The 25,672-nt window shown below is 33.0% G+C and overlaps 1 protein-coding gene across 3 annotated transcripts; it reads left to right on the top strand.

The window, feature by feature from the left end:
- Positions 1–1,529: 1,529 nt before the first annotated feature.
- Positions 1,530–16,897, top strand: LOC132929907 (protein gooseberry-like). 3 transcript variants are annotated; one of them, XM_060995542.1, is made up of 8 exons: positions 1,530–1,712; positions 1,761–1,884; positions 2,206–2,519; positions 4,049–4,160; positions 9,576–9,747; positions 11,358–11,608; positions 13,228–13,510; positions 16,138–16,897. In XM_060995542.1, the coding sequence occupies exons 2-8, from the start codon at positions 1,830–1,832 to the stop codon at positions 16,271–16,273; spliced, it is 1,323 nt and encodes a 440-aa protein (XP_060851525.1). In that variant the 5' UTR covers positions 1,530–1,712; positions 1,761–1,829; the 3' UTR covers positions 16,274–16,897. The 3 variants fall into 3 exon arrangements, with proteins under 3 accessions (XP_060851525.1, XP_060851526.1, XP_060851524.1); XM_060995543.1 differs by having other exon boundaries at positions 1,530–1,884; positions 4,052–4,160; XM_060995541.1 differs by having other exon boundaries at positions 1,530–1,884.
- Positions 16,898–25,672: the final 8,775 nt, after the last annotated feature.

Here is a 25,672-nt window from a genome sequence, read left to right as displayed (position 1 = left end):
ATCAATTTCAAATTCCAATATGGGCCCTATATGTATAATTTCATGCACTTTCTATTGCAGATAATATCTAATTTGTATGTTCTTTTCTATTTTTTGTCTCTATTTTTGGACTATTATTGTTGCTATTGTACAATTATCTACTGTAAATATTAATATAAAATATATATATATACATTAAATCTATGTAAAAAAATGGTTTAGCCCGTAAAAATATTTAAAATATAAAAGGATAAATCGAAACAATTTTTCTTGTTATAGACGTTCATACAACGAATGCATCGTATATATTATATATATATATATATGTTGTAAACGTATTTGCCATATAAATAAAACAATTATAACAATTTATTTTTTTAGTTAAACTCGTATAGCCGCGCGCGTCTCATTATTATAATATTATCGTTATCTTATTATCCGATCTATCCCATCTATTGTGAGTATATTATATCTAATATGATTAAACTATATAGAATAATATATATTATAGTGTCCAGGTGTGAACTGGATATATTGCATGATGGAATATTTTCGTATCTAAGCAGGGTGTGATGCGCATTTATGATGCTATTATGGACAATTATCAACACTTTTAGCTATATATATATATAACGACTGTTATATAAATTGCATGGTTGTGATAACTGCAACGGTCACGGCATATCTCTGCAATGTGTATATACGTATACTAATTGATTCGTTGATAATATTATTATAAAGTAAAACATGAAGTGCAATTCATAAAACATCCGTGTAACACCCCTATCTACGCCTGCTTTGGCATAATTCACCCCGGCATGGAAAATGTACCCAAAATGTATATGCATATATATACATATTTATATATATATATATTAAATACTGCACCACATTCTATTTCAAACGGGCGACGATCCAACGAATATATACTATTTGTTTTCCGTATAACAGCCGATTTTCATATAAATATATATACATATATGTAATATAGTATTCACATTCGTATATATATATATATAAATGTATAGTAGGTTACCTACACAATATAATATATACCTTTTGTTGTTGTTATCATTATTATTATAATGTAATATTATATAGATAATGTATATACATTATACAAGTATAACGTCATATAATATTTTATCACACACATAACGCGAGTCTTACTCTGCATACATATAGATATATAACACACGCCGTACATCATTTATAGGTATTATAATAATAATATAATGTGCACACGCATACAATATCATAGACCCTTCCTTTTTTTTAATTGTTTATATTCAATTTACGGCAAAGACGAAACAATCGCACGTTTGCGTATTACAATAATAATAATAATAATAATAATAGTATTATACTGACGCGTAGTTTGCACGCGGGCGCACGCCGAGGGAACTGCGCGCGCGGTGCACGCCCATCGTCGAAGCCGTCGACCAATGAGAGCGCGTCTGCCCGACCGGTTTCCGCGTCACTCGTTCTGCGCGGGGCGGGGTCGGTGCACGGAGCCGCCGACGCACCGGCCGACCGAGCAGTGTCCGACACACGGGCGGTAGTGTACGTTTTGCGGTCATCGTGCGAGTTCCATTCGCGACGCGCAGTGGTGAATGTTATCGACACACACACACACACACATCCGAACACATTTTATCTAAACATATATTTTTTATTCGATTTAATTTTCCATACGTTCATTATTCGTTATCGGTTTTCGTCCATTTGTTCATCTTATCGTTTATTTTTTTCGAAATCGGTTTTCGTCTCCATTCGTTCATTTCGTCGCTTTTATTCATTCATTCGGTCTACGACTATCCAATAAGACGATATTTGCAGAAAAAACCACGATGTCCGTGTCCACATTGAACATGACACCTTACTTCACCGGATACCCGTTTCAAGGTAAGCGAAAACAATATTACATTATTTTTAGGCTCGCGCCGATCCCACTTCCAACGCGCTGTGACATGTGATATAACATTATATTTGCTATACCTACGATTTATACCACCTATACTTTACCCGATTTAAGCGAGGCCACGACCACCTATAGGTATAGCTCGCTCCGCTAACTCATCCATTATATTATATCTGATATAATAACGCGCGCCAGATAATTCCTTTATTCTATAATATATGCATTTATTTTATATTATAATATACCTATAACGCGTATATAAGTCTTTCTTAACAACTTCGTTATTTTTTTGGCGCGCGATACAGGCCAGGGCCGCATGAACCAGCTCGGTGGCGTGTTCATCAACGGTCGGCCGCTTCCCAACCACATCAGACTGAAGATTGTCGAAATGGCCGCGGCTGGCGTCCGCCCGTGCGTCATATCCAGACAGCTCAGGGTGTCCCACGGCTGCGTGTCGAAAATCCTTAATCGGTACCAAGAAACCGGAAGCATACGGCCAGGCGTGATCGGCGGAAGCAAGCCTAGAGTGGCCACGCCGGACGTGGAGAGGCGCATCGAAGAGTACAAGAAGGCTAACCCGGCCATGTTCAGCTGGGAGATCCGCGACAAGCTTGTAAAGGTGCGTTTACATTTATATGACTATATATACACGTAGGTTATATACCTACAAGAAAGTGTCCATAAATAGGCAAAAAGATTCGGTATCTCATATAAAAATGGCATAAATTAAACTGCGATTTCAGAGTATATTAAATAATGTCAAATCCTCTAAATGTAGATCCTAATATACTTATAAAGGTACTTCGTCACTGTTCACGTTAAACATTTCAAGTCCTGTAAAAATATAATTTTGAGAATAAGACGTCGATAATTCTATATGATTATCTATATATAAACTTTAAAATTGTTTCCGCGCGTGAATGCACTTTTTTTAAAGCTTTATAGTATATATATATATATAATTAGAATATAATTGGAAAATTGGATAGAGGGGAACGAATGTATAGTGACACAGAAACGGGTATAATATAATATATAGCTTCCCGATATTTGAGTTTATTTATGATACATATATTGGTTCGTTTCAATGTCGTGTTTACATAATATTAATATTATCATATAATTATGATGTTAATTGTATTAGATATAATTTATATTTATTTTCATAATATCGATAACTATACTTATTAATTGTATTTATTCTTAACAATATTATTATAATAAAAAATACATATGACGCGGGTCAAGTATGATATAAACACTAACGTTAAAGTCTCTTAAGTAAAAATTGAATGCACTTTCAATAATATCATTGGGTATATAATATTTTATGATAATATATAGAGTCTGTTCAAGAGTTTATGATCAACAGTAATTTATTAAATTAACTGTAAATAATAATAAGAATAACCTACCTATATTTTCTAACCTTATTAGACCATTAGGTATATATATACTATAAATTAAAAATTAAAGCTAAACAATGATGACAAGTATTCGTAGCATTCTATAATATTTATTGGATGGTTATACCCATGGAAAATGTGGCAGCGGGGTAGTAGAAACAGGGTATGGTTTCTAGTGTTGTTCGTATGTATAAAAGGAAAGAGATAGGGGGGATAGTAGTATGTTTAGATAATCATAAAGAGTTTATTAATGATAATATTCATATAGTAGTTCAGGATAAGACTAGGAATGTGACATAATAGTCCCAATTTCATTATCTCGTGTCTTTATGGTTAACATATACTTAACTATTTATAAGTATATTATATTCATAATTTGAATACATAATGATTAATTTAACTAACTTTCACTCTATATAGTATATTGTGTTGCTTTATAATATATAATATATACTATATAAATGTATAGATTATTACCTATAAATGTATTGCGTTTATTATAAAGTAGCATTTTATAGTATATGCATACGATTCTCATAACGCTTGTAAAAGTGACTAAATAATAGAATTGTAGTATTTATATACTAATATAATGATACGAATAAATGCAATATTTACGTTCTGATATTATTAAACAGTTCGTTTATAATTTTTTATCATAGAAATACTAATCTATATATTTTATGGATTATAATAGTTTTTAGGCGTACTATAAATGTAAATATTTTTCTAATTATCCCAGCAGGACGGCATTTGTGACAAAAACTCAGCCCCGTCTATCAGTTCCATCAGCCGACTATTGCGCGGTGGTAGAAGGGACGAGCTGAAAAATCATTCAATCGACGGGATTTTGGGTAAGTCTCAAACGATGATTTATGCGCGCATTCATTATTATATTATGTTGTTGTATAACTATTGTACCTGTACCTATGTATTTATGGATATATATTCTGTATAAGATAATATATTATATGCGTACATCGCCACAAACCACACGCACAAAACACGCGCGCTGAGTAGGTTTGCCTACCTACCTACCTGTGAACAAGACAAATGTGTAAATAACGGGTTTTAAAGGGAAGATGGAAAAAAACTACCTAAACGTCCACCCTCGCCGATTGTTACGTCTCAACTCTATCGCCACCGCCGTGCGCGCGTTATATCATTTAAGAGTACGCTTTTGGCTACTTGATGGCTACCGGAGGGAATACCGTTAGCCGAAAGGATATAAAAACCATTGTTGACTGCGGACTACGAAAAAAGAGAGAAAAAAATCAGAAAAGGGGCAAAGAAAGCGGTGAAAGAATAACGCATAATACTATTATACACCTAATATATATTATTATGAATAGTGAAGGCGTGTCCGCCGCCGCGCGTGAAGTGCGCGTGAGAATCGCACGGCGGCGACCACCAAGGGTTTTGCTACCACAGGGGTTTTGGTTAACACTTTTCTACAAAAAAAAATAAAATAAAATTCACGGCCGCATAATATTTATCACCTATACGCGGGGTGGTCGAACACGGGCGTTTACGACCTTATATTATTATATTATTATAATACACCGGCCGCGGCTGTAATACTACTGCGCTGCTTTTATATTATTTAGGTTTATATGTACAGGTACGTCGTCTTATATACACATATATTATATTATATTTTGTGAATTCGTTTTTTTAAAATACAGTTTTAACAAAATATCATCATCACTATATATTATATTAACGCGTTATTCGAATTCGTCTAATACAACAATAATAATCATATTACAACAACTGCAGTTAGATATTATTATAATGTAATGAAAATCGAACGAGAACGACTCGAGTTTTTCGGTAAACGTGACGTTCATAATTTTTTTTATATCTACGGACATCGGCAGCTTCAGAAGAACCCGTCTCCGCGGGGTGTCCCCTAATGTAAAAGGCTTGCCGACACGTAAAACCCGTTTAATTCGCCGTAATTTAAAAATGGATTTTTCTCCTTCAAGCTGACTAGCTGGTGTGCGGGCCACCTTATTATTATTATTTTTTTTCCACATAGGATTTAATGTCAACTCGCCAACACACTCGCGAGTTATTAGCCCAGTTTAATCGCTACCCACAGTCGCCGCCGCCGCCAAATAGGTATACACTTATATCGGATTGTGATGCAGTCGCTGCAAACGATGGTAGTTGCTGTTCGGCGTATATTAGTATATTATACTATACTCTGTTACTCATCGTTGGTGATGATATTATATTATTCAGAATGCATTATACAGTATTGTTGATTATTTCCCTCCGCCACGATAAGCCCGTGAAAAAATGTTAAAATGTACAGTCTCAGACAAAAGGCGTGTCTCGTGCGTGTTATTGAAAAAAAATAAATCGAAAAGCTTCGTCGTTATGTTCATTAACATAATTTTTTACTGTCTGGAAAAAGTACCCAACGAGATTAAATTGTTTCACTTGTCGTAAATAAATGCGTGCATATTTGTATAATATATATATACAATAATAATATTATTATATACATTCGTTTTTTTTTCAATCGTCCCATATAGCGTGCGTAATATTTTTGAGTCATGATTTCTTATTTAAATATTTAATATAGGCTATAAAATACATAATGCGTATAAATTGTATTTTTATTTTCGCCAGCAATATAAATAATCTTTAATAGTATATCACATATTTTATTAGTTATGACGTGTAACGACCCTAGGTATTTCGACAGCGGTCAAAAATAAAATCTATGATAATTTTTACCGTTGCAAAACACGTGTCAAAAAAATAATTTTTATCGCCTGCGTTTCAACAGTATAAATTGACACGCCACCATAAATCACGGATAATGATCGTAGTAACGATCGGTAGCCAATGTTGATTAAACTCTAATAAAGGACCTGAAGTAAATGGTAAATTAATAATGATATATATATATATATATATATGTGTGTGTGTGTGTGTGTGTAAATACCTATAGCTATTTATAATAATACTCAATCATAATTATAATATTGTCATATAATGCGTTAATCTTATGAATGCATATTATATGTATGTATAGAAGTTTTCCATAATAATAATATAAACACTGATATTTCAAAAAGTTTTGAATTTTGATTTTAGAAATAGGTACTCGTACAATATTGTATCTTTTATAATTTTTTATCGTTACAGTTTTTAACTGTTTCGAACAAAAACCCACAAAATATTTTAATTTCATATTCCAGAGAATATTTTAAAATGCTTTGTATTACATAAATGTATAAACCGATTTTTTAAACGAGTAATTAATTAGTTATAATTATTTAAACGTTAAATTATCGGAGTGATGGACCAACGTTTTGTGGATATTAGCCATTGAACTCCGTGAATAATCCGTTAGAACTTTTTAAAATAATGAGTGTTAACATTTGAATTGATCATGTTGCGTATACAAACCTAGTAATATATAAAAATCGGTGCGACGGTGTATAATATGAGCTGACTATTTTCAAACGTGTTTAAAAAAATTAAAAACGAATACCAAACCAGTAATTTTTGTATAATTCCGCTGAGTCGCGTTTAAGCCACGTTTAGTTTAAAATAAGACAGTATGTGATATATATATATATGGTTAGGTGTATCTATCGTAAGTAAACCTATCAATGTTCAGGCAAAGCAATTTACGACTGCTTTTAAATTAATACGGCTGCACTACAAGTACGCTTGCCAAATCTCGTGTACACATCAACAGCGTTTTAACGGTGTTAAATAACGATACAATCTCGCGAAGTATGAATATTGTGCAGTGAAAAACTCTAGTGGATTTCGATTTTCGTGTTATATTTTCGAACACGAAGATTTCTGCAGCAGTTTGGTAAATTATATCAGCATGGATTTAATTTTAAATAACATCAATAAACAATAATTTATATCCGTGGATTTTTTTTTTGTTTATAATAATCCGCCTCTAATTCGTACATATAATATAGTATTATTATTGACGGTGTATAATGTATATACGGCTCAAACGTTTACAACAATCATTAATATTTCTTGTACACCAACCTTATCTCGGGCGCGTGGGCGGTGCGTACAAGTAATCTCTGTATAAAAACAATAATAATTTACCTCGCGACGTGATTAGATACACACCTGATAAACATAATATTATAAATATTATGTATATAGTCACCTATTACGCCACGCCAGTGTTATGACTAAAAACCGTTTTTGAAAAATGCTGTATCATATGTGTATATAATATATAATGTTATTACACCGCAATTATGCAAAAAATAACTGGGCGTATACAGCATAAGACGTATTCGAGTGGCATAGGTTGATATTTAGTGGGAGACTTAGAGACTCAGAGAGGACTTAGTTCTAGTCAAGTCCTCCTAGGAAAGTTTAGACGGTTTAGTCCTTTTATATCAAGTGTTACAATATTAATAGATTTATAACATTGAAACAAACATATTATTGGTTATTATTTATTTATCTATCTATACTTAATATTATTTTATAACTTTACATGTTTGCTGTAAACATGACTAAAATGGTATAAATCAATCATAACTTGCTGTTTCGGCCTATATTTTATACATAACTATATAATCGTTTTAATACAATTTGTACTCGGCAGTCAATTTGCGACGGCGGCGCGCGCGTGTATATATACTTACCTGATAATAATACCTAATAATACACACTGCGGCATATCTGAGCCTCATCGGTTTATTGCCGACCGGACAATATTATATACACATCACACGCACATTTATATACGATTTCGAGAATTTAGGGCCGCCCAACACTTGGCGGTATCATCTTTAATAATAGATTCGATGGTTGAGATTTTTTTCGATTTTTTATTTTTCATTTTTATTACCATTAGTATTTAGTATTACAATATCATTATAACATATATATATATATATATAGGTAGTATGGGCCGGTATACTCGACATAGGTTATTATGTAAATCGTTCCCGTAGATAAGACGCGCGGCGGAACCGGACTCGGCTCGGGGTTGGGTAATTACTCGAAAACGGGTAAAAGAGAGGATACCCGTCACACACACACACTGTATATTATGCGTATACTAACGCGATGGGCGCACAACCGTATAGTTTTGCGCCCGGAGCGCGTTAGATGAGGTTAAATGATTTCCCGCACGGCGGCGCGCGCTCGCGACCGTTCCAAATGCGGGAATAGAGGTATATCGGTAACAATATATCTAATAATATTATAATAATAATTATAATACACTGCTGGCGACGCGTGATTGAACGTACGGTATTTGTTAACACTGTCAAACAGCGAGACGTGAAATCAATCAACTCGCGGGCTTATTATCATTTGCATACAACATATACCTACAATATATTATATTATTATATATTAGGTCCGGAGATTTCTCGTATATACCTACATATAATACAAACACACGAAATATTATGATAATATCACGTCCGTACGGTTTGTGTATAAAATTATGTGTAAAGGATTTATGGCAATCGTTCGTTATATTCGTAATGGTCATATATACACGTATAATAATACATAAATACTGAATGTACCTATAATATGTGTTGTATGCCTACGCACGGTCTAGCGATAAAAAAATAAAAACATGAGTATATAATAATATAATATATATAAAGTCCTGTCGGTGCCGCATAGCTTATTCGTACATATAATATATTATTATATTAACATTGCGTATAGTGATGTGATGGCACAGATCGTCGTAGTCGGTATAGGCAATAATAATACCAACAAATTCAGTATATTATTTAGAAATTTTGAGGCGATAGGTATACTTATTTATATTACCCATAATTTCTGCAATAGTATATACATAATGTAGCATTTCTACGATAGGCTATATTAGACGACATATTTAACGCTACAGATATAAAATTACTACTAATTTACTATTTGTTCCAAAAATTAAAATATTGTAATTTAAATAATAAAAAAATAGTAAGTAGGTACCTAAATAAATATATGATTTATGATTATAAAAGTGGAAAAAATAAAAATGAATACTATTCGTGCAGTAATCAACCAAACAATTTTAACTAATATTAGGTACTAAATATTTCTTTATTATCTCGTTTTGGCACTTATGAATAATAATCGTGTGAACTTTTAAATATAAGCGGTGCAAAATTATATTCTACGCACAACTCATATAATAAAAAAACATATTCTAGTAAAATATTTTTTGCGCGCAAATATTATTGAATAATGTGTGTACGGTAGTTGAAACAAGTATTTTTCGGTTCTGTTTAAAGGACCTAGCAGCGCTGACGACTCGGATACAGAATCGGAACCGGGTTTCCACTTGAAACGCAAACAACGTCGAAGCCGGACCACGTTCACAGGCGAACAACTTGAAGACTTGGAACGCGCTTTCCATAAGTCCCAATATCCGGACGTTTATACCAGAGAAGAACTGGCCCAAAAGTAAGACTTTTTATCAACTTATATGATATTATTATACTTATATTAGATGATTCAATGAACAGTATGAATACGAAAGTATGCATTTTTTGATCGGGATAAGATTTAATATTATGTCAACGGTTCTGGTTTTATAAACAATAAAATATTATTAATAAAATAATATTATTTTATGAAATACGAAATAAAAATAGTAAAAATATTTTTCTAAAAAAATCCACGTTATTTATAAAACTAAATTTTTTCTTTTAATAAAGAAAAAACGTATCATATTTGTGTCTTTTAATTACCAGCTATTATACATCCAACTTTAAGGGTTCGCCAAGACAGCAAACTTAAAATTATTGCGATCATTCCACTTCATAAACCATTGCAATTTTTATATCCCAGCTAACAATCCCTATTGATACATTAGTAACCACTACACGTTACATAATTATACCTCAATATTCAAATAATATCTCAATCAAATGCCATTTATATGAAAAATTTCATCTCTATAACGCGTATTTACTAAATAATAACCCTCCCCCCTCGTCCTCTCAAAATCAATTGTCCACTGAAGTGTACAATACTTACTTATTGTGAATTAGGTATGTTAAAAATATAGATTGTAAAAAATAATGTGTATTTTAATAATACAAAAAAATCGACGTATACTCATAAAAATAGTTTTTTTTTTAATAATTATTATTATCATCAATAAGCATTCAAAGCTTAGACATGAAAAAAGAGGAGTGAATATAATAGTGTCGGCGAGGGGAATTCAGCCAAATCTTGGTGCCATCACTCATCGTAATATGCACCATACCACGTCTTATATAACCCTGTATTATTATAAGCGCACGGAGGAAAGGGGCACGTAATAAAATAAATCGAATATAAGGGGCGTGCAGTGATTCGTCGAAACGGTACTCTGGAGGGTATCTATTAGGCACATGTTATTATACATATATACATGTCTGAGTGTGTGCGCGGTGGTAATTGCCGGCCGACTATTATACGCGACGCAGTGAAAGTGAATATTACAACCGCCGCCACCGCGACTATCTCACGATCGGCGGCCCTCTGTATACGCGACCGACTACGTACGATGTACGACTACGTCGCGACGTAATTTCACAAAGGTCACGGCGTGCGATCGAGGTCTTTCCGGGGTTTTCGGCGTTCGTGAAAATACTTTTGAACAGCAATTTCGCAGATATATAGGCAGACCTTTCCGAGTCGTGTTTTTCCGGTGCCGAAAAACGTGTCACTGATTATGTTTTTTTTTTCGCCGTTTTCATTAATGATAATAATAAGTGTTATTACGCACACGTCGTTCGGACATCGCACAGAGACGAGAGGAGGTCAGTAACGTGCGTGCCTAATCTGGACTGGGATTTTATTATATCGTGTGAATTCCCGATGGAATCTTCTCTCTGAACTACTGTTACGACTCGAAGGTGTACACCGTATGTATACAGTTTCAGCAGTTTTATACGAATTTCCAGCAATACGCGCGACGATAGACGATATTATATGTTAATATTTCTGTATTATATACACAATCTAATAATATTTATATTTATATCAGTGTTTAACCGTGGTTCTGTTTTGTTTTTTGTCTCCAGAACCAAATTGACCGAGGCTAGAGTGCAAGTGTGGTTCAGTAATCGTCGGGCTCGTCTCCGGAAGCAGATGGGCACTCACCAGCACATGAACGCTGCGGCTGCGGTGGCGTTCAACCCGGCAGCGGCGGTCGTGAGCCTTTCAGCCGGCTCTTTCCAGTCTGCGTCCGGTGGCCAACACGGAGCTCACGGCCAGTACGGCGGCCACGACCATCACTCGACCGCCGCCGCGTCAAACTTCAATTCTCCCCAAGGTAAGCACACTGAGCGTGATTTTTCCTCAGCGATAGGTATTATATATATATATAGGGCTCGATGACATAATTATTGTTGCGTTTGTGAGTTTTTTTTTTATTATATCAAACACGCTACATAAATAAATTTAATCATTTAATCGATCGATACATCGAACGTCTTTAACGCATACAATTTAGTGATGAAAATTAAGACATTGATTCGAGATTTTAATCATTGCATTGGCGCTGGGTCACGATTACCTATACGTCCATGACTGCGGACGGTAATATAATATCTCATTATACCTACACAACGGCCGCATATTTACCATGTAAATAAATTGAATATTATGCGGGATGCCGCGATGATATCTAATTTTGAAAATGCATTTAAGTTTGTAAAGCTTAAAATATGTAACTAAATATAAAATATATTCTCATTAATTCGAATTACACGTCAAGACACACGCAAATCTTGCAACAATGAAAGCAAATAAATAGGTGTACAATAGTTAATTTAACACGATGCAGTAATGCACATAACTGCACATTTAGTTCATATTATTTAGAGCAGCAACAATAAATTCGAGCCCTATACCGCCTATAGAACACACACACACACACACACACACATACACTTGTGTATAATATAACGCGAGTACCTCTATATACATATATACATACGGTAATATACTGCGCGGGCGCGAGCGGCCATCACGGAAATTACACGGTGCGCGACGATTAATACACACCGCGGTAATGTTTTAATGGGTATAATATTATATATTTTATACTCTTTGAAGTTTGTCCGTAATTTCGACGTATACCGCCGTCGCCGCGGCGCAGTAATAATAACCGTGTTCGGGCCAGCGCGAGAGGTGAACTCGCGATCGTATATATATATATAAATATTTATTATTGTACATATAGTACGACCGAACACGAATCGGGCCGGAAATTATACAAATCCGTCCGGGCACGTATACGCATTTATGTATAGATACTATAGGTGGGTATTATATATTATGTTATACGCATATGAGCACACACGCGGTGACGCTCATCGTGAGTGCGATTTTTATTTCTCATTTAATTCGCCGCGCAGGCAGGTACACCTATATAGTACGTACGAATCGAAATCGCGTACCTACGTGTTTTTTTCATTACGCGCGAATACAGCGTCACTCACACTATAGTACACAATACCTAATATTATACGTGTTATGCGCCACGTCCATAAATCCGAACCCGTCGGTTTTAAACGCTTGCGCTGCGACAATAAGTAATAATAGTATAATAACAATATCATATAAAACGATAAAATATCATATAGGTACCCGACGAGCGGCCATCGCCGCGTCCGTTTGTATTATATTAAAAAATATTACGTATGTATAAGGGTGGAGGGGGATGAGAAAAAGCGTTACACATAATATGCGTATTTAGGGCGACGATTCCATTTTTACGCTCCCCTAGTCGTCAACTAGCACGCCATGTATGTATATGTATGTACCCCACTGACGTCTGCAGACTTCAACCCCCTGTCTAGTGCACACCGGCCATTTGCCGTACGAACTACCCCCTTTGCCGCAGTGATTTCATCCCACTAATTTTTTTTTTTTTTGCTGTCTTCGCAGGGACTTCTCACGGCACATGGCCCACCGCTAGTGCCGCCACTGGATACTATCCGTCAACGACCTGCAACTACGGCAGTGGCGTGAACGGTGGCACCTCCGCTGATGCAATGTACCATCACCCGCACCACGCACATCACCAGAACAACAACAACAATAACAACAACAACAACGGTGGCACGTCGTATTCGCCGCAGGGTACGGCGGTCGACCATCACTCGTTGGCATGGACAAAGCCCAACAAGGACGTGACAGCCGCCGCTACTTGGAGTCCCGACAATTACTCGTGAGTACCACTTATAACATGATCGTACAATAATATTAAATAGTATATATATTATTCTTATATCTTATATACATAAAAATTGGTAGGTTGGGTTATAGGTTAGAGAAAATAAAATCTTCTCCAATTCGTTAAGGCAGCACTTTATCGTAGAGCAAAACTGATATATTATTTTGTGTTGTGGTGACTCGTGATCTTATACGTGACAGTAGTGGCTGGTGAGCCTGGTAGGGCATATAAATTTTCAAAATTCTTGAGAAAAAAAGATAGCGTAAGAATATATTAATTACAAACTCAAAGAATACAATTTACTATTACTTCGTAAGATTTAATTTAATTAAATTCCGTGAATACAAGTTATGTACCTACTCATAATGTTGAGAACGCTAGGTATATAAATGTATGATTAAGATCAATTTGGCAACTAAATTCTTATCAAATGGGAACATTACATCGATTTTATTAGTACTACATCGAAAAATTAACGTTTACCCGTAAGACATTAATTATTCTGCCTCATATTATCATATATTAATTAACGACGTCCACACTATTATCACTTTTCTAATTTAAAATCATTACCAATAACTCCAGTAATTATAATAGATCATAAACAATTTATATTTATAAAAAAATACTTCTACAAGTGCTTATATAAACATATAAAACGATAAATATTTAAATTTGTTCCCTTCCCTCGAAATATTTATAATAGTTGATACTCTCCTCACCCATCGAACCGCGCGTCACTGATTAATAGTGATGATAGTTGGGGGGGGTGGATGTATATGAGTAATATAATAAGATTGCGCTCACTTTATTTTGTATCAAGTAAAATACGAGTATGTAATTTACAAAATATCTAATCAGACTTAAGCTGTAGTGTTTTGACTTGTATAATGATATAATATTATGAGGTGTAGGACGAGGGTCGGAAACAATTACCGTCTGTTGCCGCGGTGGGGCATTATTACATTATTAAACTTAAATAAAACAATTTCTAATTAGATTACGCGTGATTTGTTTCGTTTTTTCTCCTTTTTATAACTCTTCTTAACCACCGCCACTGCCGTACATCACCGCCACTGTGTGTGAGTAATGGTCAGAAATTAATATGGTTTGCCAGAGACCGCCGCCGCGCGTATGAAATGGATTAAAGCCGATAAATCAAGCTAATGAAATTTTTTTCTTTCCCGCGTGTAGACGTATAGGTACGGCGCGCGCGTATATCGTATACAAAATATAATATTTTCCCTCATTTCGATCGGTCAGTTGAAAAGCACTTGTCATTAGATTCCGTGTGTATTACCACCCATGCTGCAGCAGTCGGTATGTTGCGGCGGCAGTCTCGCGGGTAACCGGTGACTTTTACAAATCGACTATATTATATTATCTATATATACATACGCGTGTACTTATATACCTACGCCGAGCGTTGGAATAATAATAATGACCACCGAGTGTATATATATATATATATGTATGTATATAATTCATTAGAACGAAAAAATACAAATTATCTCTTCAGAAGCCCTCCGGTTCGCATTCATTACGCCGCGCAGTCTATATAACGTATACGTATAGGTATACTTACCTGCGTGTAACATATAATAATATATTATGCAGCGACGCGCGCTGATTTTTCAATTTTTTTTTTTACGTCCGTTGAGAATTAATTTTTTGCGATGTTGATGGTATCTGCGGGAGTTTGCTGATATACCATAATATGTTATAATGTAATGCAGAAACACGCGATGATAACGATCTTTGAAATTCGCGATAATGTTAGACCGACGTTTTATTTAGGACTATAGTTTGCTGCCAAATTATACAGTTTTAGGTTTGTACAAAAAACCTAAATACGAATTTAGACGTCCACAATTATTCGTAGAAAGTAATATAAGCAAGACTTGATAAAAAAGATTTTATAAACTGCTATAATATATCAGCTATATTATATCCATCTATATAATATATATAATTTATGGAATATTTTTATTGAATATTATATCAACTCATAAAATATTATTACTAATAAAACTATTATAACTTTGGTTGTTAATTACTTACAAAATGTCGGATAAAGATTTAGATCAAGAACGATTTATTTCACCAAAAATGTATAACATAAATATTACTCCATGCATCTAATCGCATTAAGAGCACGTTATACACACACACACACACACATATAATATTGTTTCTGTCTGACAGACGTCATATAGTAAATTTTTTTCTCTGTAGCGGAATGTATTTATGTTGTTTATTTTATTGTAATGGTGAATTTACCTATTATCTAATTTAAAGATATTGATATAATCCAGGGGTTCTTTTATTGGATAGGCTATAATTGGTATTTCAATTTTTTAAAGCGAGTTATAGGAATCTTTAAATCATATTATTTTACATCATTGTAATATCAATAAAAGCATTTAATGAAACTTAAAATTTGAGTCTCGAGTGTTGGATTTTTTAAAGACATTTATTATATGTGTTTCGACGCAAAGCCTTATTATTATTATTTACATTATTATTGATATCGTGCCGATGGCACGTCAACGTCGTGTGGTATCAGTGATCAGAGCTATGCTCCGGATTTCAGATGTGTAATTTCGTGTTTTATTTCGCAGGTTTTTCGCCGGCGGCAACACCATATACGGGTCTGGTTCCAATTTGGCTCCGCACTCGGCCAGTGAAGCAAAGTCTGGCTATCCATACTTCGGTCAACTGTCCCAAATGGACGCCATGTGCGGCAGAGTGCATTAGTTGCATTACATTCAGCGGTGACGGCGATTATGACATCGTCGGGAGACACGTAGTGCCGTTTAGAACTCGTCCTCTTTCCCTTCCACTATAACCGCACAGTGATTATTATATTTAAACATATTATTGCTCTGTTTTCTCTCGACGCGCCCGATCCACTGCAATATAAATCGCGCAAGAATATATTTTGATTTTATTTTATTATCAATTATTGTATTTATGTAATTTTGTATATTAAACTATTATTATTATTATTATTATTAGCAAATATTATCATTATTATTTTATTTTATACAAAACTAACTTCTGACGGTATATCAAAATAGTTTAACTCGTATATGCATTGTATTATATTATTACGTTAAAAATATTTTTTTCTTGGACGGTGCACAGCGCGATTCGTATTGTGCACATTATTTAGTAGTTATAAAGAGAGTAAAAAATAATTTAGAAAAAAAACATTGTACATACATTATTTTTGTATACTTTAATATTATATAAAAATACTTCGAGTGTTATACACACCTACATATTATATCATACACGCTATATATATATATTTATATTATATTATGTACATTATACTATATATACTAATAAAATCGTTGTCGATACGTGTTTATGTCATATATGTATATATACTTTTTCGTTCCTTTATTATTTCCATTATTGCGCAGTGTGTAATGCGTGTATTGTTGTTTGTCGTATATTATTTACGAAGACGACGACCGAAACTGACCGTTCGCCGACAACGCATTCTGTCGTCGACGGATTCAATTACTCGTCCATCCAGCGACGCGTGTGTTTTACCGCGTGTACTTGTAGTGTGTGCACCGTTTTTGAAAAGATTGCACGAGCCAAAGCGACGATGACCGATCGCTGACCGAATTCAGGTAGCCCAATAATTATTGTACTTTGCTGCATCTCGATTGCGCCCGTACACACAATAGGTTTCTAAAATAACGTAAAATGCGTATAATGTTTAAATAAAACAGGTGTAATGAAAATACAATTTTTTTACACATCATTACACAAATATTAACTCTTATAGTTAATATTATGAAAATTATTAATACAGTTATCTCGTAATATGGTTATTGGGTAATGTTTAAAAATACATTTCTTATGTATAGCAAATCAATAATATTATATTTTAACGCCTTATATTATATAATCATTATAAATATTATACGGTATTAAATATTTCAAATACAAAAATCGTGTTTTAAATAATTGCAATATGTAAGACGCATATTTGGTATATTTATATTTAGTTTTTAAATAATTATTGAAATCAACATTTCCTATAGCTGCAGCTTTGCATGGGCCGCAATCGGGATGAAAAAAGTTCACTATGAGCCGTAATCGAGTGGCACGTCTGTCCAAAACATGTTCAACACGTTATAATACTATTTAGTGATAATAATTTATCTTGGTTCGTTATTAAGTCTCGTAGGTTAGGACGGCGGACGGCGTTCGTGTGCTGCAGTGTCTTGTGACTGGTGATATTATCGTACTGTATAGGGTAAGATCGAAATTCACTAAGGAAAAAAAAGTCTAATGTTAGAATAATTGTACTCTTTTCGATCATTATAACAAGTTATACCTATTGAATAACAAAACACACATCAATCACAATAATAATTTGTATTTTTTTAAAAAATTATATTTAATTTTAATTTACATTTAATTGTAATTACATAGTATAACTAGGTAAATTTTATTACAAAATATTAATATAGAAACGAGTTTTTAAAAAAAAATTAATTAATAACGATCACTCAAACATTACAAAAATATGTACATTTATGACTGTGAATAGTGCTCGTATATTGCACAGAAAGTTATAAAATTGCGGCGATTATTATAAACCCGACGAGTGCAGGTGGCCAGCGCTCGGCATTACCATGTGACGAACGATACTATTTGTATATAATCGCCCGTGGAGACACGCGCACTTCGATGGTCTATTTGTAATTTATTATTCGCATTCGGTTGTCGATTGAATCAAATGATGTTGTACATGACACAACACACAACGCGTGTTCAACATATAATGGATTTACGGGTGTTGTATTATAATATAATATTATTTGTTTCGATATTGAATAGATCATCAGACCTAATAAGAATATCAGGGACGGATCCAGACCAAGATAACGGAGGGGGCGATTTTTAAATGCCACAAACGATATGGATAAAATTAAAAATATTAATTTTGATATAGTTCTTTTTAAATTATTTATTTTGGTACATATGTCATACATATAGATATACCTAACTTTCCAGCATTCTCGTACAGAACAAAAGATAATAATATATTTTATATAGTTATACCTATATACGTGTTGTAACAATTTATTTTATAAATATAATTGTGATGATTTAATGAGTTATAATGTAAAATCTAATCTCTTCGTCGATTTTTAAAATACATTAATTATTTCATCAACATCAATTTCTATATCATTGTGCCTCCGTGTGCGTATAAGAGTCAGTCCATTAAGTTTTCTTTCAGTTTTTCTTGTTTTTAGCCGAGTCTTAAGACGACGAAGTGAAGAAGAGCTACATTTTGCGGACGCAGTGCTTGCTGGTAAGTAGATAATACTGTCAAAAACTATAGTTGTGGACTTCTAATGTTATTTATTTATTTTTTGGGGGGGGGGGGGGGTGGCGGATGAGGGTAATTGTCTCCCCCCTTTGATCTGCCCCTTGAAGAATATAGTCCGTAAAACATAGGTCAGTTAGGTCGACTGCTTGTTTCCGGTAATTATAAATTAACCTTTGACCATTTACTTACCATTAATACCTACCATTTACCTATACTATTTTGAGTTTTGTAGTACTTCATATAAATTTATTTCCTAGAAATTTAAGAAAGTACAAAAATTAGTTATAAGTATGCATAATTATATGTAATTATTCATTAATGAGACATTATTACTTAATCGTCACTATAAATTGTCACTCATCCTAAACATTTTTTTGATATAACAATAACTGCATTGTTAGTTTATTGAATAAAATAAACATAAAAACAATTATTATTAAACATAATGTGAAGGTAAAACGTCACTACAGGTATATATATACTCTCTACTTAATCACAACAAGCTATAGGTTAAATGAGTATATTTATTTTATTTTATTATATATGTTATATTTGTGTATAGGAATACCTATTGACAAAACATTCTAAAACTATTACTACTCAAACTGTAAATGTCGTTGTCTTTCCATTGGAAAATAATTTTTATGCACCTAAATAGTCATGGGATTTTTAATTATTATTTTTTTTGTTTTTTAAATTAATAAATATAAAAATATAATTTCTTAAGAAATAAATAAAAAAAGTACAACCAAGGAGAAACAATTAAATTTTATATTGTAAAACGTGTATCCAATAATTTAAAAAAAAAAATTGTTAATTGTATAGTTATATAATTAATTATAACTATATTACATACGAAATTATTTTTAAAATAATTGCGTTTTATTAAAATTTTATTTATTTATATTAATAACAATTATTAGGCTGTATCTCATAAGTGACTGTCAACTTATGTAATTATTTAATTGTGACTCAATAACTCAGTAATAAAATGTAAAAAAATATTGTTAACGAAGCAAATATTTTATTTTTTATATTACTGCCGATGAAAAAGACGACGTGCCATTGCTATTATTAAATATAAGTACCTTATACTTGTAGGGGTTTGATAGTGTCTCAAAATCCAGCGAGTAAAACTAACGGATTAGTAATCATGCAAATGTAACAGACGAAAATAAAATAAATCCGTTACGAACCCGTAATCCGTAAAAATAATATGAACTATTTTAATTGATTTTGATTCTCCGTCAAAATAAATTCATTAATGGATGGTAAGTACCTAAAGGATTTAGACATTTTGTAAACACAAAATATACGAAATCTACAAAAAATTATAATATTTATTCTTATGCTAAAAAATAAATTTTTAGTTTAATCCACGATATAAATTTGGCATAAATTAGGTTATTTTGATGAAACCAAGGATTTTTCAGTGGTGCAAAATATTATATCAAATGGTTCAGCAACAGTCATAATATATTTATGCAATAATACCTATTTTGAGCGTTCCAAGTGAATTTCGTGAATATTCAATTCTAATATATTATACTCAAGCATTTTAATTGTATTACGTTGTTGCAATGAAGGTGGACAATATTGGTAGCTAGTACCCATATACATAAACTCTAAATTATTAACCTATATTATTAAATCAAAATTCACGGAAAATTTCCTTCTTTTTATATACCAAATCGTAGAACTTAGGTACTATAGCCGTTCCAACACCATTTTTAATATAATATGATCGCGAAGCAATAAAAAAAATGTTAGTTAAAGATACATATACGATTCGGAATGATGGCGTATATTCAGTCTGCAGTCCCGTACTCGCATCCCCAAGACACAAGACACAAGAGGCTCGCTGTTCATTATACCTATACCCGCAGTGCACACCAAGCGCGAAATCGTGTCTGCGGCGACGACAAAATGACCACGGGGTAGTAATTTTTTTTTTTATGTTCCATCCAGTTTTTTTTCTGGCAATGTGTACGGCGAGCACGTACGCATCGCCATATCGGTTTCGTTGCCGCGTCATTTTCGGAAACGGGTTGACATGCGTATCTCCCCTCACGTCGCGTTATATATAATTTAATATACAATATTTTACTGTTCGTATTGTCTTAAAAAACAGTATCGGTGCCCTCCTCTCGCCCGACATATGACGTGTTTGACTGCGCACACAATATTGTTCCGTCGTCTGTATATTACATTATATACCCGTCGACGATTTTTATTGTTTCCCAGCGTAATCGATTCCCGCCGTAACGACTATTTTTTTTTGTTAAAGTCAGCCCACCCCGTGCACACATCACCAAGCGGCGGTCAACCCGATCGCGGGTGCACGGCAATAGCGTTCGTATTATTATTATTATTATTGTTGTTGTTATTATTATTATTATTATTATTATTAGTTATTAGTAATTATGTACAACGAAAAGTATGTAGGTATAGGTATTATAATAACGACGCGCAGTGCGCGTGTATACATTACGAGCATAGGTATACGTTGCTGCAGTGTTGTTGCCGAACGTTCAGACGTCAACGTTGATGAATTTATGGGCTTATGGTAAAAAAAGGGAGAAAATAATATATATAATAAGCCTTCGAAGTGATGTAAGTAGCCTTTGTTGTGCGTGCGCGCGCGATGTTAATGCGGTCGGCGCGTTAAACAAAAAAAAAAAAAAAACCACATGCCGCTTTGTAAAATTATTTGTATTAAAAAACATATTTTTTCTTTCTTGTTTTTTTTTTTTTTTTGTTCGCACACAATGGTCGTCCGCCATATGTGTCACCCGGACACCCACAACGGCCGCGGTTTACTGCAGGATTTACGAACGAAAAAAAGAATAAGATTGTATATTATATTATGCGCACATGAGAAAAAAAACTTAAAAAAATTCCTGTGCAACAGGTCGCGGGATGCCTGCCGAGCCAATATAATATTTTGAGTTGAAAAAAAATAAAAATGTTCGTCGGCCGGTACATTTTATTCCATCCCCTGCCACCAACCCTGCCAAAACTGATGCCATTTCGATCCCGACGCGATATGTATCATTATTATAAGTTCCATTCGAGGTCCCCTGCATGTGCATAAATAGAACATTAGATTGTTATAGTGGATATGGAGGTGGGTACTCTCCAAAAATTTCAATAACCTCCTCCTCAAATAAAAAATCAATTGTATGTAACTCTGTGGACCACCGACCAAGTAATCGGGACGTGAGACATCACTTTACTTTGAATAATATTTATCCTCTCGCCATAAAAAAAAAAAATTTAGATAATTAAACGTTTAGACTCTGAGCTTATAAAGTTTACACTGTTTTGTAAATGAATATATATAATTATCATCGAATTTATTAATATGCTTAAGGATTAGGATGACGTTAAAATAAATACAATTTGACAATGGAAAATAAACTAAATGGCGAAATAAATTGTAAACACTCTATGTAGTGATGCATTTTGTTTAGTTAGGTACTTTATATTTAAGTACTAAAATATGAAATATGAAATATTTAAACATTTTTATAGTTATGTATATAATATATATATATATACGAGTATATGTATTATGTATACGAGTCCATATACGTAGATACTGACCAATTCAACTAATGCGATGACGAATGTACAGTTTAATGAACAAATTTATAAATTTTCAATTATAGATAATAATGTAATATCTTTTATAAATTATAAGCTTTAATCGTTTGTTAATCATAGTTTTTTTTCTCAACACAGTGTTATATTATGGCTGACTCTCCATCAATGCGTGTTATTATATTATAATGCATACGTCGTTTTCTCTCAACGCAAAAATAATTTTTTAGTTGTACAGTTTAATAAATTATGGATAGGATATTTTTTTTAATGTATTAAATTTCCTGTTAATCGGTTTTTGTATTGTATATTCTTTCAACACCATTATTTTTAATGTTATAGTCAAATTATTCGTTTAACAAATGTAATTGTTTTTTTTTTTAACTAAAAATAAGTGGTAATAAGCCGTTAAAATCTGATTTTGAAAAATAAAACAAGAACAACTCTATTTGCACCAATAAATTCCATTTATACTCTATAGTGAAAAGTATAATTTTTTTTTATGGTGTTCGGCAATGTGATTTGTACATATCGATCAGGTCTATGTTTCGTATATACTTGTATTTAAATGATACTATGCCGTTGCAACGTACATTTAGAACAGTTTATTGTGTAGGGTTTCGGTTGTCTCGAATTAGTGTTTGGTTATTGAAAATAAAATTATAATATAGGTACACATAGCCGCGAGGCGAACTCTCAATATTACAAACTTGTAGCAGTGTACATAAGTGTATAACAGTTATACGCGTCAAACATAAAACTGGTAGGCGTGGGTATATAATAGGCGTAAATAGCGTTTCAAATTTGAGGGGGAGTGAAATTTAGCTTAGTTTAGTACATTATATATTATAATATAAAAGTAACGAGGAGTTATTTATTTTTGTGAAAACTATTTTGCTTTCACTGCACTCGGATCAAGATCATTTTATCTTTTAAGCATATATTTTTTATGGGGAAAGGGATTCCAATAAAATGAAGTTGTCTATAGCAAGAGGATGTTATAATGTCATTGCAAAAAATATACCTACCATAAATTATTTAATATTGTATAATTTATAGCATAAATTATGTACAACAATATCATATTCAATATCATACAATAATTGTTTAAAATTGTATTAACAATTTGAAAAGAAAAATATTAGAATATTAGTAGGTGATAAATTATATAGCTACCTATTACTTTACCTATAATTTAAAAACTATTTAACAAAATATAAGTAAATAACATTAAACTTTAATAACAGTACAACCAACGAAAAAATTCCTAGGTTTTAGTCTTTATAAATGTGACTTTGTATCACTGGACTCTCACAAATTCTATTTGAATGTTTAAAAAAACATTTTTTTTTTTCTCAGAAATATCTTGTTAGAACAATTTTTAATAGTTGTAACAGAAATCAACATCACAGACTATATAGGTGTGTTGAAAACGGACTCTTACAAAAATCGTCGAAATAACTGGTGTATTTTTATTTTTTCCATATTCTTATTAAATAGCTACCTAAACGGAAGGTAAGCGGTAGTCGTCCGCCCACACACATGCAGTACGAAACAACACGCATTACGAGTATCTGATATGTTGATTTTTACAATATTTCGTTTGGTCTATAGTATAGATTCTATACTTTTAACGCAATCAATAACGTTTTGCGTTTACCCATCATGTGAGATAATACCGAAATCAAAACGGCGGTCTGATAATAATGACATCGAAAATCTTAAATATTTTACAAATACGATTTTTTATATATTATACGATCGCGGATTAGTGGCACGGGAAACGCGCTTTACACGGAGTTGACGGGCTGACGTCAACGAAGAAGACGACGACGACGACGACGACGGCGGCGGCGGCGGCGGTGGCGATGACGTGGAAACGTTACACGATGAAAAGGCGGCAATTTTCGATGATTACAGGGGAAAACAAAATATCGCAGACAACGTACACGCCGCGGCCGTCGTGTAGTATTATAGGTAGTGTTCACGACGACATCGTGTTATTATCGTTATTAAAATACAGAGGAGCGTACATGACGACCTATAATGTAATAATGCAATATACGCACGCGTGCACATTAGATATATTATTGTACAGGGTGTGAGATGTCATCGCGTAATCGTCAGCGTCCGTTCTACTATATAATATTAACCTGAGGCTCGTGAATATGACATTACCCCCCTACCCCACCAACAGCTTAGATTTTTCATATTTATTATAACAATAATATTGTAATCTTTATTGATATTATAAAAATATTTATTATGGTGAAATTTCTTTGAATTTATGAATTCATACGAATTCATTTTCGTAGGCGTTCGTAAAATAGTGTGAATAGATTTTCGCGAATCGAGAGGTCATCGTCAAACATGTATTTAGTAGGTACCTACTTATTATTTTCACGATTCTGTATGACCGCTCGCAGAGAATCCCTTCAACCGAAAAATATTTTTTTGATTTTTTTAATGTTCTCAAACTTGTTAGTTAAATACAAATAATCATATGATTGAGATAAATGATAATGTAGATGATATGATGCTATATTAATAAGGACTGTTTAATTCGGAACATATAGGTAGGCACTTACCTATATGGGGTACACTCATTTCTCTTTGATGCAGAACTATTGACAACTGTAATACTTAGTGTACTTCTTATTTTTTTTGCGTCGAACCATGTTTTCAACTCTTTCCCTACCTATACCTTATATTTTAATTTGTTCTAATAGTGTATTGAAGCAAAACATTTTTCGTATTACTCGCTATGATATAGTAATAGTGGTACATGAACACTTCATTTTATCGTGCTACATTTAAAACTTTATCAAAATTCTTGTTATGTATATTAAGTATATATATATGTATATATATATTGCAATCGACCAATATTTTTGACCTTGTTGTCTTGTTGGTAAAATATTTAAATTTAGAATATGATTAATATAAAGTTGAGAATTACATACTTGTGACTAAAATTGTACTTTTTGTTTTGCTCGAAACCTAATTACTAATTTTCAGATATTTCCGACTCTATTATTAAGAAATATTATCAATATTAAAAACTGCGAGTTTGTCACCCCCGCTAATCAGGCGGCGCATTACTAGAGTTCTACCTCAGGATAAAGAATTGCTCGGTACAACTTGCAAAAGCTTAACCTAACCTAGGTATAACTATATTAGTATAAAAC

The sequence above is a fragment of the Rhopalosiphum padi genome, chromosome 4 (assembly GCF_020882245.1).
Source record: "Rhopalosiphum padi isolate XX-2018 chromosome 4, ASM2088224v1, whole genome shotgun sequence".
NCBI lineage: Eukaryota > Metazoa > Arthropoda > Insecta > Hemiptera > Aphididae > Rhopalosiphum > Rhopalosiphum padi.
Note: the sequence above shows the minus strand (reverse complement) of the source record. Positions and strands in the feature narration are given on the sequence as shown.